At 46.5% G+C, this 18,540-nt stretch overlaps 1 protein-coding gene across 50 annotated transcripts in view; it reads left to right on the plus strand.

Annotated features, from left to right (window-relative positions):
* The window catches only part of MAP4K4 (mitogen-activated protein kinase kinase kinase kinase 4), a 178,930-nt gene that overhangs the window by 71,229 nt on the left and 89,161 nt on the right, over positions 1-18,540 (plus strand). For all 50 annotated transcript variants that reach the window (XM_081254889.1, XM_081254922.1, XM_081254878.1 and 47 more), the window contains one exon: positions 11,651-11,707. In XM_081254889.1, the coding sequence (XP_081111015.1) occupies positions 11,651-11,707 (57 nt within the window). The remainder of the gene's footprint in view (positions 1-11,650; positions 11,708-18,540) is intronic.

The raw sequence follows: 18,540 nt of genomic DNA on the forward strand, positions 1-18,540 counted from the left end.
GAAGTTTCTAATGCATATTCAGCGCAGGCAGATTAGGAGTTGTATGTAGAACAAACCTTTTATCTCTTTTTAGGAAGAATAGTGGAGTTATGAATATGTATGAAATATCATGAATTTTTAGCACAAGCAAATTAAGTTGTATACAGACTTTGAAAACCAGAAGGAAAACAAACACTGCCCTTAGAGACCACATGCCAGGGAGGAATTATGCCTTCTAACTGTGCCAGTGCCGAAGGCACAGCAGCGGAAGTGGTTTAGGTTCAGAAACCAGGTTATTCTTGTATTTAGAAATTGTTCAGTGAGACACAAAGCTGCATATAGTCTGACTTTATATAAATACTGGAAATATATCCAGATTCAAGGGCAGTGTTATTTTAGAGTCAGCTTCTTGAAGGGCTGAGAAAAAGTAAGGAACAATTTGAAAACCTTAATTGAAGGTTGGGTTGGTGATGACTAGGAAGGACCGTGGGTGGATCAGGAGCCCAGAATGGAACAGGAGCCTTAACCTCTTGCCTTTTGACTTGTGTCTGAAACTTTTAACCTTTTACTCTAAGCCAATGAGAAGAGCTCAGTTTGAGTGCCTTAAGGATGCTTAAAGGGATATTTCAGTATTGAAATTACTCTGTGGGTATAATTCTAAACACTGAGTGTATTGTGAAGTCACTGGGAGAGACATAGGAAAACTTCTGGAAGCGGGAGGGGAGTAGCCCTGGGAAGAGGAGGAAGGTGGTACACAGAATTCTGTGCCTCCTCTTTTGTCCTGGGTCCATGGCCAGCCGCTGTGATGAGCAGACTTCTCATTAAAAGTTCACCGTCTTGTGTGTGCTTCCTCCTGGAACCCTGGCGCTGGGTCTGCTCTGACCTCACCCTGGTTGGGGCCGTTCAGCCCCCGTTGGTTATGTTTTGCTGTAACACGTGCTTCCCCAGCTGGTCAGACGCGTGGCCCAGCTCCTTTCCCTGATTCTTACCTCCTCATTTGAGCAATTCAAGAATTAAAACTATATAAAAAAGTAAAGACAGGATTCCCTAGTTTGAAATAGGGGACTGTGGTCACCCTGCCTGTTGCCGAGGGAAGGCTGAAGAGAGAGGAGTTCAGACTGAGAATTATATTATAGATAAACATGGATCGTTACTCTTGCAATAACTAAAGTAATGGGACGTGGTATGTGACTTGAAGTGAATAAGAAAATATATCAATATCCAATATATCAATATCTAGTTTTATATGTGTATACATACTTGATATACTTATATACCAAGTGCTATTAATTTGTATGGGTCTCAAGAGAAAAATTCTGGTTATATATTTTGTTTCAAGTCTGAACGAATAAACACATTTAGTATTTTGTTGTAGAGTCTGTATAACTAGATTTATCTTTTCCCCCCTAGAAGGTATCTCACATTGGAGGGAAACATCTAGCGACCTGTGGTTCTTTAGAGGACTCTCCTGCTTTTAAAGCTGGTCTCTCAGATGCTGTGACAGGTGATGCTGGTCCCTTCTGTGGTCCCACTGCAGTCCCTCCACTCCAGTCACGGTGCTGTCCACCAGGACCAGGCCTGCTACCAGGTGTTCATTTTTTATAGTTAACAGGTCCTACTGCAGAAAGTTGTTTTTACCCCCGTTTTTGTTTTTTTTTTTTTTTTTTTTTTTTTGCAGTACGCGGGCCTCTCACTGCCGTGGCCTCCCCCGTTGCGGAGCACAGGCTCCGGACGCGCAGGCTCAGCGGCCATGGCTCACGGGCCCAGCCGCTCCGCGGGATGTGGGATCTTCCTGGACCGGGGCACAAACCTGTGTCCCCTGCATCGGCAGGCGGACTCTCAACCACTGTGCCACCAGGGAAGCCCTTTACCCTCGTTTTACAGAGGAAGACAGCGGTGTCCAGAAAAGGTTGAGGAACTGGCCCAAGGTCACCCTTGGTGTGCGCTGGAGTGAGTGGGGCTTCCCTCCTGGGCTCCTGACTCCCATGCCTGCTTTGGGCACCATTATGCAGTATTTACACATCTTAATATGTGATACAAAGGAACTAATGAAAAAAATAGTTTCTTATTTTTCTCCTTGAAAAGTATTAACGGAAGTTTTAATCATAAAAATATTGATAACATAGAAAAGAAAAAGGTGGACTCATTATTTTTAGTGGGTTCAGATAGTCAGCAAATATGAAAAGAATGTATTTTATGTGCAGCTCTTGCCGTGGGAGCCCGTAAGTAGGTAGTGTGTGTTTCGTGGGTCGTGTGTGTGTCTCCCTTGGTCAGTTTTCTTTTATCCAGTGCGGAATCACATCACCTTCAGGAGGACAGTATTTGAATTTATCTTGTCCGCATCACATTTTTGGTTTCAGGTCTAGCGTTGCCAGATTTGACTGCTCAGCTGTGGAATGTGGTGCCTTATCTCTCAGTGGCTAAGGTAGAAGAATAGCTTCATACATAGGTTTACCTCTGGTAAAGGGTTTGGAGGTTTTTTTCCCCCCCGCTGTTAAACCTTCTTTTGTTATTTTAAACTAAAATTGCTCAATCTGAAGTCAGTTGGGTTTTTCTGGTGAGTAGAGGAAAAGGCAATTGCAAGTGTGTAATAAATGTTAATATAGACGCTTGCAGAATCCAAGATCTCCATTGTTTTTGATGCTTTGATATGAAGACTTGCCAATGCCTTTTCTTTTACTATCAATGTGAGAATGGATATGCTGAGTTTTTGTCCTTCCTTGTGTTTGTGGGCCCTTTACTATTGGTGCTTTTTAATTTGCTGGTCTCCCTCTTACAGCGTAATTCCTCACACTTGACGCCATAGCCCAGACACTGGCTCGCATCTGTGCTGCACCGCAGGGCTGCTCCCTCCTTGGAAGGGGCACCGTCTTTTTTAATGCAGCTGCACCAGGTGTCTTTATAAAGCAGCTGCCCACCCACTGCCCAGGCACGTGCACACGCGTGCACACACACACACATACGAACACGCACACGCGCGCGCATGCACCCACTTTGAGGGAATCACTCCTAAGAGCTCACGGTAGTGCCTCTTCCTCGGGCCCTTTCATTCACGCGCCCATCCAGGTTGTCTCCACTTTGCAACAGGAGGGGGTGTTTGCTGCAGTGATCGCTCACCTAACTGGAACTTAGCTTGTTGTCTGGTCATCCTCCCCCACCCCCGCCCCCATATCTGTTCTAGAACACAACCGAAAGTGACAGAACAGGCATGCAGAGCCCAGATGACTGGGCGCTTTCTTCGTTGGAGTCAGAATGTTGCTGCCTGATGTAATATTCCCTGTGGCTGTCACTTAAGTGCAAGGACAGGATGGTAATTGATGCTCATAATGTTTTCCCTGAGCCATTAGGAAAAGCATCTTCAGTGTCCTCAAGATTGCAGGCTTTAGAAAGATTTCCATCCAGATTGGTCTCTTAAAGAAAAAAAAAGATGTGTTGCATAAATTATTTCACTTTTACTACCTGCTAACTCAGCTGTGCAACAAAAAAGACTCGTTCATTGGGGGTGGGCGCTGGGTAGTGGGGGGTCTTAACCCTGCTATTGGTTTTTGGCTGTTTCATACTTCGCAGAAGTTAAAAGTCTGCACATTCTCTGCTACTGAGGCATAAATTCCTTTCAAGGGAGTGTTGGTGTAGGGTGAGGCAGCTCCAACCTAAGAAAGGCAGAATTCTACATGGAGGTCTTAGTTTTAAACACTTCAGGGAATAGAAGCGTGGTTCTCTGACTAAATCACGAGTCTTGATCTCATAACACTTACATGTTCCTGTGCTTTCTCTCTCTTCCTGCTCATCCACAGCCCGGAACGTGGAACGGAGGGAGAAGCAGGTGAACAGATCTTGATTATAATAATAAATAGTAGTTACAAGGATAAAGTGCCTGCCTCACACTGGGTCTGGGCTTTGGAGGAGGAGTGTGATCAGAAAGTGTGTGTCACTGGTATCCTGTCGCCCTTAATCCTACTCTGGTGTCAGGAGGTGGTTAGGAGACTGAGTTCCTTCCGGAAGTGCTCTAAGCTGTCTCTCTCCCAGGTTAATTACCTGGCTCCTTATCTTACATGGCTCATGGGGTGCTGTCTGGGTAACACACCCTCTCCCTCTGGTTACATTTTGGATTTTTTTGAGGACACTTCCTGGAAAAGAACACTCATGAGTGGGGTCTGTGGTCTTGGGATTTACCGTGCAGAACCAGATAAGCTGGTCTTTGCCTTTGGGGTGGATGGACGTGGAACCTTAGAAAGTGGTCAGTGCATCGCCTGGTGCTGAGCTCATGCTGTCCCTCACATGGTCAGGCCGGTTTCACGTTTGCCCTTTAAAACAAGGACGTAAAAGGGGGAATTATAATTGGAATTAAAACATTTTTTAAAAGACTTAATTTGTAAAGAGCAGTTTTAGGTTCACAGCAAAATTGAGAGGAAGGTACAGAGATTTCCTATACAGCCCAGTTCCCATATTTGCGTAACCCTCCCCCATTATTAGCACCCCTCCCCCCCAAATGGTACAGGTGTTAAAACTGATGAACCTGCGTTGGCAATCGTAATCATTCGCTTTACATTGGAGTTCACTCTCGGTGCTGTACACTCTGTGAGTTTGGACAATATATGATGACATAAATCCATCATTATACTATTGTATGGAGCATTTCCACTGCCCTAAACATCTTTTGTGGCCTGTCATCTCCCTTGCCCACTGGATTTTTTTTTTTTTTTTTTAATCGCTGTACGCGGGCCTCTCACTGTTGTGGCCTCTCTTGTCGCGGAGCACAGGCTCCAGACGCGCAGCCTCAGTAGTTGTGGCTCACGGGCCCAGCCGCTCCGCAGCATGTGGGATCTTCCCGGACCGGGGCACGAACCCGTGTCCCCGCATCGGCAGGCGGACTCTCAACCACTGCGCCACCAGGGAAGCCCTGGAATTTTTAAGTTAAACTGTCAGTGATGTGAGTGAGACATCTGGGGAGAGAACTGACAGGCCAGGTTTGGCTGAACCACTAAATGGTCCCCTTTTAGCTCTCTGGGTTTACTTTCTCATCTGTAAAACCAACCATTTTGATGAACTAGGCTTGCCTGTTCTTTGAGCTTTTGGACATTTCAGAACATAGTTATATGTTTTTGTGACACACACAATTGACATTTGTTGGAACATGTTTGCTACGAGTCTGACCTTCTCACACCAAAACCTCAGCTAAGACAGTGAGTGCATATCTTTTTTTTGTTTGTTTTTTTGCGGTACGCGGGCCTCTCACTGTTGTGGCCTCTCCCGTTGTGGAGCACAGGCTCCGGACGCGCAGGCTCAGCGGCCATGGTTCACGGGCCCAGCCGCTCCGCGGCATGTGGGATCCTCCCAGACCGGGGCACGAACCCGTGTCCCCTGCATCGGCAGGCGGACTCTCAACCACTGCGCCACCAGGGAAGCCCAGCCTGTGCATATCTTGATGGTAACAAATACTATGTAGTCCAGAAAGGATATGAGAACTTGAATTTGGGCTTTCTCATCATATAAGCGCGGAGAAGTGATTTGCAAACTTCGGAATACATAAGAATCACTAGAGATGGGATTAAAAAGTCATGGATTCCTGCACTCTACTTACAGAAGTCTCACGTTTGGGTCTGAATCACTGGGTTCCCCCCTTCCCCTAGCGTGGCGACGCCTGCACACGTGTCCCTTTCTGGGATTTGGTAAGGATGCTTTCCAGTTCAGATCTCAGGGGGTCCAGCTCCTGCCCCCTGAAATCTCTGGGGCTACCAGGCAGTCCTTGCAGACCCCCTGTGGCCCTCACAGTGATGTCTTTCTGACTCTACCTTTTTTTTTTTTTTTTTTTTTTTTTTTAGTATTTATTTATTTGGCTGCGCCTGGTCTTAGTTGCGGCATGCAGGATCTTTACTTGCGGCATGTGGGATCTAGTTCCCTGACCAGGGATTGAACCCGGGCCCCCTGCATTGGGAGCGTGGAGTTTTAGCCACTGGACCACCAGGGAAGTCCCTGACTCTACCTTTAAAGGCACTTCGTGTCACCCAGAGCCCTTGGCTTCACCCTGTCCTGTTTCCTGAGTGTTGCTGCTGCAGAGTAGTGGTTTTTTCTGTCACCATGTACCGCTCCTTCTCGTGGACGGTTTTGCAGCCTTCAGCCACCAGCTCCCTGAGGCAGGGGTGGTGGGCTGTCTCTTCACCGTGCAGGGCGTGTCCCGGCCACTGGTGAAGTGCAGCCCGCCCTCTGCTTACTGAGGTTGGCGTTGATGGGCTTTGCTCTTAAGCAAATAGAAAGCCAATTTCAGGCAGCTAATCTGAAAAGTTTTCTTTCAGATTAAACTCAGCAGAAAGCAAAAGCATTCTGATCTCCAATACTGTACTCACATACCTTCAGATTCCCAAGAGAATTCCTTCGGGATGTTCTTTCATTGACTTTTGCTGATTTCTCATGAGCGAGAAAGGCCAGGGATTGAAAAGCAGTTTTTATTATTGGCTACTGCATTGCCATGTTTGATTATAATCACTTAAGGTACTTAAGCTGTAGAACACTAGCCTTGGCATCCCCTCTGGAAGTTGGTTCAATAGGATACTTGCGGTCCTTTCTCTCTGAAGGTCCACAGCCTGGTGTAGGGAACAGGTCTGCGTGTGAGTCCTGAGCCGGTTAACTTAATCCTCTCCAAGCCTCACTTTTTCCATCTGTAAAATGGGGATAACGGTACCCATGCTGGGTTGTGTGAGGAGTAAAGGATAACACACACAAAGCTCTTTGTTCACTAAATGTCCCAAGAGTGGGGACATCCTGGTGCCCCGTGTCCTGTCCTCACGGCCTGTCTCCAGGTGTCCTTGCTGGAGTTCAGGCTGTGGGTGCACACACACAAGTTCAGGCTTGTGGAGGCAAGAAGATACCTGTCATCCCTAAGGTGTGTTTCCCTGCTGCTCATAGTGTCACAGACTCAAGAGATCCCCTTCCCTGACTTTGCTGCCTGAGTTTCCTCTTGTGGATGAGACCCCGGAATGTTTCCTCCCAGTGAGCATACTGGGTTTTTTTCGGTCCAGCAAAGTGCTTGCAACATAACAGTTATTCAGTAAATATTTGTGGAACAGAGGAAGTTCCAAGAACTGTAGTAAGAAAAGATGAATCATGATCCCTGACCAGAAAAAATGAAATTAATATTTGCAAACCAATTAGACACCATGATAATTGAGAACTGCTGGGTCTGATTTTCAGTTACCCTAACCTAGACTTTTATGCACTACAAAATATCAAAAATAGTTTTTCTTTCAGGGCCAATATTAGGCATATTTTAAGTTTTAGGGGCAGTAAGAATGTGCCACTGAACTCTTCTTCGCAAAAGATTTCTCCCTTCTCAGTTGTTTTCTGGAAAAAAAATTTTTTAAGGAGTTCACAATTTCAGTCACAGAGATAAAGGGCTTAAATGCTTTGTCTTGCTAATTGGAAGAGTTAAGATAAAAAAGGTTTACTAGTTCGTTTCTTGTTTCTCTGGGTCAGGGATAGGAGGGCTCTGGATGCCTAAAGGAAGTAACATAAATATCACTGAAATAATGCAAGAGTACAGAAAGGGTACATTAAGTTTTAGACTTCTTGCTTCTGCGTGAAAACGTAAACATAGAAGTTGTGTTCAGTCATTTCACACAATCACGAGCACCATCCCAGCGAGCATACTTACCCCAAGCATACTTGGGGTTCTAGGTAAAGATTATGCAGTGTGAGGTAGCTTCCTAGTACTTGGCGATAGTGGAAAATTAGGAAGATAGGAACCTCACCATCTCTCTTGGGATTTAAAAGCTTCCCTTGAATGCTGTTCCTTCTGCCGTTGGCTCCTCTCTGTGGCTTGCAGACAGACTTCATTAGAGGCAGACAGACAGGCTGCCACAGTGCCCGCCTCTTTTTTTATTTTTTTGCAGTACGTGGGCCTCTCTCTGTTGTGGCCTGTCCCGTTGCTGAGCACAGGCTCCGGACGCGCAGGCTCAGCGGCCATGGCTCACGGGCCCAGCCGCTCCGCGGCATGTGGGATCCTTCCAGACTGGGGCACGAACCTGTGTCCCCTGCATCGGCAGGCGGACTCTCAACCACTGCGCCACCAGGGAAGCCCCAGTGCCCGCATCTTAAAACCATGTGGTGGTGTGTGTTTTCCTTTCTTTTCCTTCTTGGAACTTGTGTCATAAATGCAATACGTATTTGCAAATGCAAGGTGGCAATTTCGACTCAGAAACGTGCAGGAGAGTTGACAATTAGGGCATTTTCCTCAGCTTGGACGCCTGCTGAGGGTAGTTTGAGTTTTCCTTTTAAAAAGAGAAATATGCATTTTCCTCATTTAAAGACCAGAAAGGAATCAGGTGCCACGAAGTTTGTTCCTTTGCACATGATCACACACATATTAACACTCGGTGCATTCGGCTGGAGCTTTCCTCCTCAGGCTATTTTGTTGCCCCTTTTGGTTCCTTGACACAGAGATGGCCCAACTCAGCGCATAGGTTATGACTTCTGTTAGTTTCACATTTGGAGGTTTTGTTTTTTTTCTTCTTCTTTAAAAAAAAAAAACAATTAGAGAAGTACATTATTTTAGCACCCCACTGTATTGGCCAGCCTTTTGAAAATAGAAATGGGCCGCCACTGACTGGGTTTGAGATGATTGCAGGTGGAGCTAGGGAGCAGGGTCAGGGACTCGGCATGGCTCTCCGGTCGTGGGGAGAGGAAGACCGTCCCCTGGGTGCCAGGGGTGATGCCTGGGTGGTGACGCCGTGCGCTTTATTTATAGCCTGCCTTATTCTAGAAGGGGCTTTAGGTGTCTTAGCACACTGGATCCCACAGGGACCTTAGGAAGCTTGTAGAAGTTAAGCAGCTTTTCCAAGGAAATTACAGCAGTTGAGGTGGCGGAGGAATGAGAGTCCAAGGCCGCCCATCCCAGATTCGTTTCTTCCAGCATGTTGTCTTGATTCTTGGGAGGGAAGGAGAATTCTTGGTTTCCTGATTTAAATTTCAACTCAAATGGCCCTAATTCTGAAAGGCCTGGTGTGTGTTAGTGAAGGCTACTGCCTTTGCGTGGGCTGTCCTTCAACACAGAAATGATGACTTGTTGTTAGATCCTAATTCCAACCTCCCTCAGTGAGGGAGTCTCAGTCTACGTGTGAACAAATAGAGTGAACCCACGACCCTCAGCTTTCACACCAGCATCACACTGCTGAGGCTGAAAGGATACACGGTGGCTTTGTGTTCAGGCGTTGAGGGAGAAAAGGAAGATGCCTCTAATTTAGAAACATCCGGGGAGGGTTTTCTGTCGGCCTGTGGGTTTCCTGAGGGTCAGGTGCTCAGAAGGCCCTCCATCCTCCCCGTCTCACCGGCACATTTCTGTCTCACCACCTGCCCTCTTGAAAAGCGGGGAAGCTGGACAACTCTCTGGACATTCCCTCTCATCTCTTGGTTCCCTCCGCGAGAAGTCTGCTGCGGTAATTTGGACACGACCCCACTGCAGGAAGAGTAACGGGCATTTGTTTTCAGATGTGAGGGCTGACCAGGGGTGAAGGAGCTGGTCTTCGTGTCCCTTACGTGGAAAGGCCTGAAGGGTTACTTTGTCCTCTTAAGTTCTCCTCTTTCTTCTTGGATTCTCGGAAGCTATACCTTGGCTTCAGGACTGTGTTGCCTGTCATAGTCACCTGGTTGCTTGAGTCTGTGCTAATAAATCCATCTCCTGTCATCGATGGAGGGAAACAAGGTGCAGCCGTATTTTATCACCAGGATTGCACTTGACCCTGTGCCATGTGCTGTCCTTTGCCCCTCGGTTGTTCTTACCGACGCCCCTGTGACGTGGACAGCGCTGTCACCCCACCGACAGGGGACGAAGGTCCCCGAGTGGAGGAGATGCCGGGTGGGCACAGCCGTGGTTCCCGAGCCGGGCCGGGAGCTCTGTCCTGCAGCTGCAGAGGGTCATCGGCTCCGTGTCTGTGTGAGCACAGCTGTGGGTACCACACTCAGGAGGGTGAGCTTCCAGAGCCTGGAACCCCCAGGTGGAAACTTGAAACGAGCGAGTCAGAGGTGGACACGTCCACGGACGCTGCCTGTTAGACGGACAGGGAGTAAGTAAACCGTGGCCGTTCGAGTTGGACATGTGGGCCCGGGTGCCGTGAGCAGATGGCTATTTCCTGACACAGGGTTGGCCTCCCCCCTGCTGTCTCCATGGTGGGGCTGTTCCCCGTGCCAGATGGCCCCTCGGGCCACGTCATGTGCTGAGTGGGGACCGACAGACAGGGTGACGTTCCTTTCAGGATTGTGAGTCACCCAGCTGTGAACAGAGCTGCAGTGCAGGCTGTGCCCTGGGCTCTGGGGATGCAGGGGAGTGTGATGTGGGCACGAGGGCCAGTGGGCCTGGGGAGGCCGGGTGTCTGGAAGGGCATTTGGGGACTGGCATTGGGGCTCCTGGGACTGGCCCGCGTGGGACCCCGCACCGCCTGCTGCAGAGGCAGATCTTCAGATGTCTGACTGTGGATGACAGGATGGGGCCACCCTTCTGAGCCCGAGGACGGGGGCTCTGCAGGTGGGCGATGCTGGAACGAGGTTCCAGGCCTGTGGGCTTTGTTTGTCCTGCCCTCCCCTGTCTAGGCTGTCGCCCAACCCTGCTTGGTGAGCTCCTGGGCCGGCGCTGGACCCCATCCCGCTGTGACCGCAGAGAGTTGAGAGAGAGTTGTAATTCAGTGTCATTTTCATGGAACTGTTTTGTCCAAGTTGTAATTTGAGTCCCTGCCCAAGCTCTCCAGAATAAGTGGAGAGCTTTCCTCAGGTTTCAGGTTCTAAAGTTCACAGCTCTTCCCATCACGAGGCCACAAGCGAGGCCGGCTCTTGGACACTGTGGGGACGTGCCTTCTGTTTCACGTTTGCCGCTGCAGGAGCATGTTCCACAAAGCCCTTGAGGAGCCGGTGCTCACGACGGCAGGGTAGCTCTTTGTTGCTCTCCTGAGAGATGCCCAGCAGAGCTTTGCAAGATGGGTAGGGATTAAGTCCCTCGCTTCTCTTCTGGGGGAGGGGACAGGAGAGCTGCGTCAAGCTTGTTGGAAATGCTCGTGATATAAATGGATAACAGACGTTTAGGTTCTAGACTGGGAATTACGACGCATCTGTAAGACCGCGCTCTCTCTGTGCCCCCCATCTCTTTGTGTACCCCCTTTATTCCGAGTAGTTACGCTCCAGCCTCCCTGCATTGGGATCACAGGAAAGCTTCGAAGAAGACTCTCAGTATAACTCTTGTAAAATCAAGTAATGGGTATTGGGGGTATATAAGCGGAAAATGACTGTTACACATTTTTGACAATAAATAATATCCAGACTTTTTTGGTCATTTCCTTCATGTGAAATGTTGAGAAGGGAAGGCTGATCAACCTGATGTATGGAAGAAAACATTATTTAAGTTGTTCAGATTGAGAAGTAATGATATGTAAATGAAGCCCGGGAAAGAAAGAGGGAATTGATTCTTTATCAAAACTCCTTTGTTCTACTAATTGTTTGGTTTATTACGTGTGGTTCACGAGTCTAACAAACCAGCAGAACCATACTGTTCTATTGGAGAGCATAGGACTCTTTCATCATCACTTTTGGGGAAAAAGTACAGAAGAGGTGACTTGCCGAAACTTCAGCCATTCTGTACTAATGACTGTGCAGAACAGCCGTGCCCATTCTCTTTCTTTTTTCTGTTTTTCAGGGTCGACATGTTAAAACAGGTCAGCTGGCAGCCATCAAAGTTATGGATGTTACTGAGGTAAGCTTGGGTCACAAGTGTTTTTAAAGAAATCGTTAGATAAAAAACAAGGATCCCCCTGTCTCTCCAGCCCACCATTTAAAAGGAATTGTTGTGTTTGGAGAATCGATCTTAATTTAAGCACATTGCATTCATGTGACACCATGGGTTCAGAAGGGCCAGCAGATGAGCTGGCTGAGGCTGTTGCAGATGGGTCCCAAGTAACTAAGAATCAGTAGCATTTTCTTTAAAATAAAAAAAAAACAACACATCTGAGTGATGTCATCCTTGACAATATAATGGACCATAATTGGAAACATCTTCTCTAATGGCAAAGAAAAGATTTGAGAAGGGATCACAGAGGTCACCTGAGTAGGGAGGTTAAGGTTGGTGGGTGGGAAAAGCTTCTCTGGGGTATTAGGGCCACATTTGGGCCATTTCTTTTATTTTTAACATGGGGAAGGAAAACAGATACAGCCAAGTTCCCAGAGGTTTGAAAACAGAAACATCTGCTAGAATGCTGAGCAGATTGTTGGCAAAATTTAGTAGCAAAAAATAGTCCTTGAAATGGTCACATGAGGATTTACTGTGTAGCTTTAGATGGGAAAGAGGAGAAATTAACTCTAATGAAAGGTAAGTGTGTGTGAGCCCGCGTGTGTGCGTGTACGTGTACTCATAAGGCCACATTTAATTAAAAAAAAGCCACGGGTTATAATGAGCCAAGTCCATCTTACTTTAAATTATTTTCATCTGAAACTTTATCCGCCCACGATTGCTTCTAACTTGCCTAATTATGAATAAGATTTACATCGTATATCACAGATTCTAGAGTGAGTTAACCAGAAACCGTGAGGATTCGGGATGCCTTTAAATCAAGCCCCAATCTCCTAAGCCTGGGGTCCATTGTGGGCGAAAATGGCTAAACTGGTCTCAGGTGTGCCGTTGATCACCTCGAGGGGCTCCTTCTCCACCCTCTTCTCCCCTCGGTCTCTAGTAACACGCTCATCGCCAGCATGCATATTGTTTGAGTAAGAATTAGAAATGTTGTCTCTGGACCACAGGGCAACTGGTAGAACCTTATACAGATATTTGAAGATGGGACATTTTATGCGGTGACTGCTCTCTTTTCTCTGTCATTTTTTAATAATGGAAAAGTACCATTGCTTGGCTGGCCAGAAGATTCTTGTAACCTCCTGGGCGATTCTGTTGCGTTCTAGTGATCCCGTTGGATTCTTTCCAGTTAAATATTAATTTTAAGATTACAGAGCAGTGAAGGAGCCGCCAATTCTGACTTCCTGTGATTTAAATACCACAGCCGGTTATTGATGAAGTGCCCTGTGCGTGGACCGATCGGGGCCCTTCCCACCGGGCCTCTGTTCACGCTTCCGTGCAGATGGCTGGTGGTGTAGCTGGAGCCTGCATCGTCTGACAGTTATCCGCACCCTCCTGACTCGGTTACTGCCAGACTTGGGTACCATTTTAAACGTCATCTTTGGGAATTCTATGACGCATTTGCCAGCCCTGAGAGTTGAGGTTCTTTCCTGGCTTCAGCCCATGCTGCCCTGGCTGACACGCTGCTGACATCTCCAAGGGCATCGAAGTGAGCTTGTCAGCTCTGTGGATGTCCTGTGCAATGTATGATCATTGCTTAAAAAAAAAGTATGCAATATAGGAAAGTAAGAAGGCACGTTGACTCCTCATTCTTCTCCCAGCTAGAGTCATCACTGTTGGTGCCCTGGTGCGTTTCCTCACCATCATCTCTCTGTGAGCACGGCTGTAAAACACGTACCCGTGTGCGTAATAGACACTTCTGGTGAGCTGCATACAGGAGGTGTTTCCTTGCCTGAAAAAAATCAGGCAGTGTTGGACAAGTGCATTTTCAAGATTCCTTTAAAAATAATTATGCAGAACCCCTGTGTTCAGGTAAAATGAAAACCAGACGGTGAGTCTTCAGAACAAAATACAAACCCAATCAACCATTTACTGTGTTGGCCTCTCAGTACTGTTTCTTGTGTGCTGTTTTCATGCAGTGACCTCTCTACAGAGTGACCTTGGTGCTGTAGCTTGGGGCACACTCAGCGCCCCAAGCAAGTGTGATTGCGGGTGGAGAGCTTGTGCAGCTGGGCCCCTGGAGAGCAGGCCTCCCACCCTCCACATCAAGGGCCTGCTTCTCGGCTCTTCTTGCAAAGCTGAGGGCATTGGCCGGGGTGGGACCTGGGAGCAGGCTGGCAGGAGGGAGAATTTGCAGCTGATGTTTCTTGTTGCAGCTCCAGCAGGAGGGGCTGTTGTAGAGGGTTCTGTGGCTGAGAGCGGGGTCCTGCGTGGTTTCAGACTCGACTCAGTTTCATCTCAGGAGCAAAAAGGTGTGGATGCTTAGCCTTAGGAAGCATCACAGACTCGTCCTGCTGGTTGAGCCTATTCTCTAGGTGAAATTGAGAGGCAGTTACCAGGCTACTGGTTATTCCTCAGGTTCCGAAGGCCAGAGGAGAGCAGGTGTGGGGAGGGAGGAGGCCCGGCTGCTCTGCCCCCAGCTGTCAGCAGCCCTGAATAAACGCACTCCAGGCCGGCTGCCCCGAGTCCAGGTCACCTGCTGCGCTTGATGATGTGACCCTGGAAAACAAAGCAGACCGAGAATTCACATTTCACCTTGGGCTGAGGTGCCGGGGGCTGTCTGGCTAACTGAGGGGTCTGGAAAGGAGGCATTTATTTGCTCGAGATGGACAAATGTCTTTATGTTTCTTCTTGGGCTTGAACTATTTTAAGAATCGATTTTCTTTAGGATTTTGAAGGGTTCTTTTAAAAGAAAGCGTGTCACTTATCTGATTGGTGGTGGGAAGGATCGAAGGACGTGTTCAAACTGGACAAGACCAGGACATGAGATCTATAATGTGTTGTTTTTGTTTTTTAGATAATTATAGATTCACAAGAATTTGCAGGAAAGTATACAGGGAAGCTCCTTGTACCCTGCACCCAGTTTCCCCCAGGGGTAACATCTTGTGTAACTATAATACAGTGTCACAACTGAAGTCCTGCACGAAACAAAGCCAGCTAAGGATTTGACCAGGACTCCAGTGTTTGTTAGATTATAGCAAATATGTCTGCCTGCATGGCTTAGAACCAAGGCAGTCACGGAGAGTCGGCACTGATACAGTCCACAGAGCTTATTCAGATTTCCCCAGTTTGATGTGTGCGTGTATGTGTGCGGTGTGATCCGTTTTGAGGGATACTTGAGTTGGTTGTTTGAATTCTTGATAGCCCCTTCATTTCAATCTTTGTGTCTCAATGTCAGACTTGTATTATTCCCATCTTGCTTAAGGGACTGAGAGTTTGTTTCTTGCAGTTGGGGTATCACATTGTTTCTATTTAACACTCTGGAAGGTAAAAAAAATAAATAAAATGAATTATCTAGATCAGTAATTCTCAACTCGAGGTCCATAAACTCTTTAGGATTTGTTTCTGAGAATTGAATTTTGTGTTTTCATTTTAATAATTCCCACCCAACTTTTTATTAAGAAAGTGTTCATAATTACAGAACTGTTCAGAAAACGAACATTCTCTACCCTTCGCTAGATTCAACAACTGAACATTTCATTTGTGTGTGTGGTACATGCGTATTGTTGTGATACCAAGATGCTTCACTTGTAAATACTTGAGCACACTTCTCTTAAAATACAGTCATAATCATAATACCACCTGAGAGGATGAGTGATTTCAGATTGTCACCTAATGTTGTCAATTTCAATATCCTCAGTTGTGGCGAGAAAGGTTTTCTAACCATTTTTTCCCAGTCATAGTCCGGTGGAGGTTTACGCATTACACTTGGTTGTCTTCTCTCTCTCTTTTTTAAGATCTTTTTTAAAAAATTGAAGCATAGTTAATTTACAGTGTTGTGTTAGTTTTAAGTGAACAGCAAAGTGATTCAGTTATACATACACATACATACATATATTCCTTTTCAGGTTCTTTTCCATTATAGGTTATTCCAAGATACTGAGTGCAGTTCCCTGTGCTCTGCAGTAGGTCCTTGTTGTTTACCTGTTTTATATATAGTAGTGTGTTTATGTCAACCCCCCAAACCTAATTTATCATCCTCCACCCCACCCCCATCATCCTCTTTGGTAACCATAAGTTTGTTTTCTATGTCTGTGAGTCTGTTTCTGTTTTGTAAAGTTTGTTTAGACTCCACATATGCGTGATATCATATGATATTTGTTTTTCTCTGCCTTACTTCACTCTGTCTCTGTGTCCTTCCACATTGCTGCAAATGGCATTAGTCCATTCTTTTTTATGGCTGAGTAATATTCCATTTTATATATATCTGTCGACTGATAACTGGGTAGAGAGCATGAGGTACATATATATACACGACGGTTCGCTTATCTCTTAAGTCACTTTTGCTCTAGATCAGTTCCTCTGCACCTCCATGTCCCTCCTACTCTTTTTTTTTTTTTTTTTTTTTTTTTTTTAAAGAGAAATAGACTCTTGGAAGAGCTCAGCCAGTTGTTTGGTAAAATACCCCACATTCTGGATTTGTCTGATAGTTTCCTCATGTTGTGCTTTAACTTGTACCTCCTCCTGTATTTCCTGTAAACTGGAAATTAGGTCGAGGCTTGATTAGACACAGAATAAGAATTTTTTGGCGAGAACACCTCCTTGGTGGCATTGGGCTCTTCCTATTGCGTGACCTCAGGGAGCATGTCCATCCTGATGGTTCCAGTGTTAGTGAAGCCAGTGTGACTTCGTGATGGAGGAGGCGACCGCAGAGTTCCCCACCGTCGAGGGGCGCCCTCAGCTCTGCACTGGGAAGTAATCTGCAGGTGGTGCTGTGTGAATAGTTAAGATTGCAAGGTGGTGGTTTTCAGAGTCCGTCTTCTAGGCTTGTTAGCTTGCATCAGTCTGTAAGGAAGAGTTTCCTTTCTTACCCACTCCCACCCTTTCTTGTCTTCTTTCTTATTCTAGATACTGCTGTAGACATGGGCAGTTTTATTCAGTGTGTTTCCATCAGTTGTAGTTGCCGTTAGTATTATTTAATGAAATCATGCCAGATCTGGCCATGGGAGGGTGCTCTTTCAGGACTGCCTTCTGTAGCCCGTTGATATGACCCCATTAGTTTTTGAGTATTTCCTTGTTTTTTGGCACAAGTAGGTATTTGAGGCTCATCTTCCAGAATCTGGATCCCTTCCTCTGAGGAGCCTTAGTTCCTTTCAGTGGGAAATGCATTTAGAAACCAATATCTGGATGCTAAGTGTGCTCGTTGCTGATGAGGTTTTCTGCTTCTAGGCCCTTTTAGTAGATAGAGCTTGGGAATATATTTTTCAAAATCAATTTTTCCTTAATTTTTAAAATCTTGTGTATTTTATATTTCTTTCTCTTTTCTCCTAGCCTGAAAAATCTTGGTTCCTAATAAAATAATATATATGTTTGCTTTATCCTTTTTTTTTTTTTTTTGCAGTACCCGGGCTTCTCACTGTTGTGGCCTCTCCCGTTGCGGAGCACAGGCTCCGGATGCACAGGCTCAGGGGCTATGGCTCACGGGCCCAGCCGCTCTGCGGCATGTGGGATCCTCCCGGACCAGGGCATGAACCCGTGTCCCCTGCATCAGCAGGCGGACTCTCAACCACTGCGACACCAGGGAAGCCCTGCTTTATCCTTTGATAAACATAAAATCATTTCAGAATCACAATAACAATGTTATCACTTATCAGTAGGCATGGAGTGAAGCTTTATTTCCCTGAAGCTGTTTTTGTCCTTAGGCTATATCTGTGACAGATTTACAGAGTGCTATATTCAGAAGTTACTTGAAATACTAATTTCTCTGTATGGTTTATCAATTTGATATGTAGCTACTAGCTTCAGTTTCTATTTTAATTCATTTATAGGGTTTCCTTTTTCTCCTGATTTAATTTTTGAATGTGTGAATCATTTACATGTTTCACAAGTCAAAAGTATATAAAAAGGCTTATATTTCAAAATATAACTTAAAAAAGCTTAGGCTTGATCGTCTGGATGATGGACCACCTTATACCCAAATACTGCCATGCAGTTCCGTGCCCTTATTTGTGTTTGATAATTGCTTTGGGCAAAGGAGGGCTCATCCTCTTGGGGTGATGCAGAGAGAACAGAGGCAGACAATATGGAGTGCTTTATGGCAGACGGAGATGAAATGGTGCTCTGTGGGCTGATGTTTCACTGCAGCCCATCACTGCCCCCAGTCCAGTCTTCGGGCTGGACTGGCCCCATGGTCCTTCCTTCACTAGGCCTTCCTGGCGTAGGATGGGGTCAAAGTGGTAGATCCTCAAAGTGTGGTCTCCCAGCAGGCGCACCTGGGAATTTGTTAGAAACGCAGTGTCTCAGGCTCCATCCCAGACTCCTGCATCAGAAATGCTGGATCGGGGCCCAAAATTCTGGGTTTTAGTAAGCCCACTAGGGGATTCAGAGGCACCCTCAAGTTTGAAAACGCTTGTTTTAATGGACCATAAGGAAAGAAGCCGCCCCCTCACACCTGCAAGTTGAAGGATTCCAGCTTAGAGACACTGAGCCTTCGTGCTGAGGAGCACATTGCTAGTTGGATTTCAGGGACTAAAACTCAGATCTCCGATTCTCAACTTACAGAGCCTTTGAAAGTATTAACAATTTTAAATGTCAGGTTCTCAGTCGACTTATTGATAGAGCTGATATGGTCTGGACCCTAAGGGATGGGTGGATATTGCCCATCAGATCAGCCAGAGCAGACTGTCTTTTAGTCCTAACAGCTGAAGTGTTGGTGATTGAGGCATATTCCTTGGAGGATGGGAAGATGCTGGGCCTGATGCTCACTGGGGTGCAGCACACTGGTCGGCAGGTTTTGGTGGGTG

The sequence above is a fragment of the Mesoplodon bidens genome (assembly GCF_964165515.1).
Source record: "Mesoplodon bidens genome assembly, chromosome: 14".
Taxonomy (NCBI): domain Eukaryota; kingdom Metazoa; phylum Chordata; class Mammalia; order Artiodactyla; family Ziphiidae; genus Mesoplodon; species Mesoplodon bidens.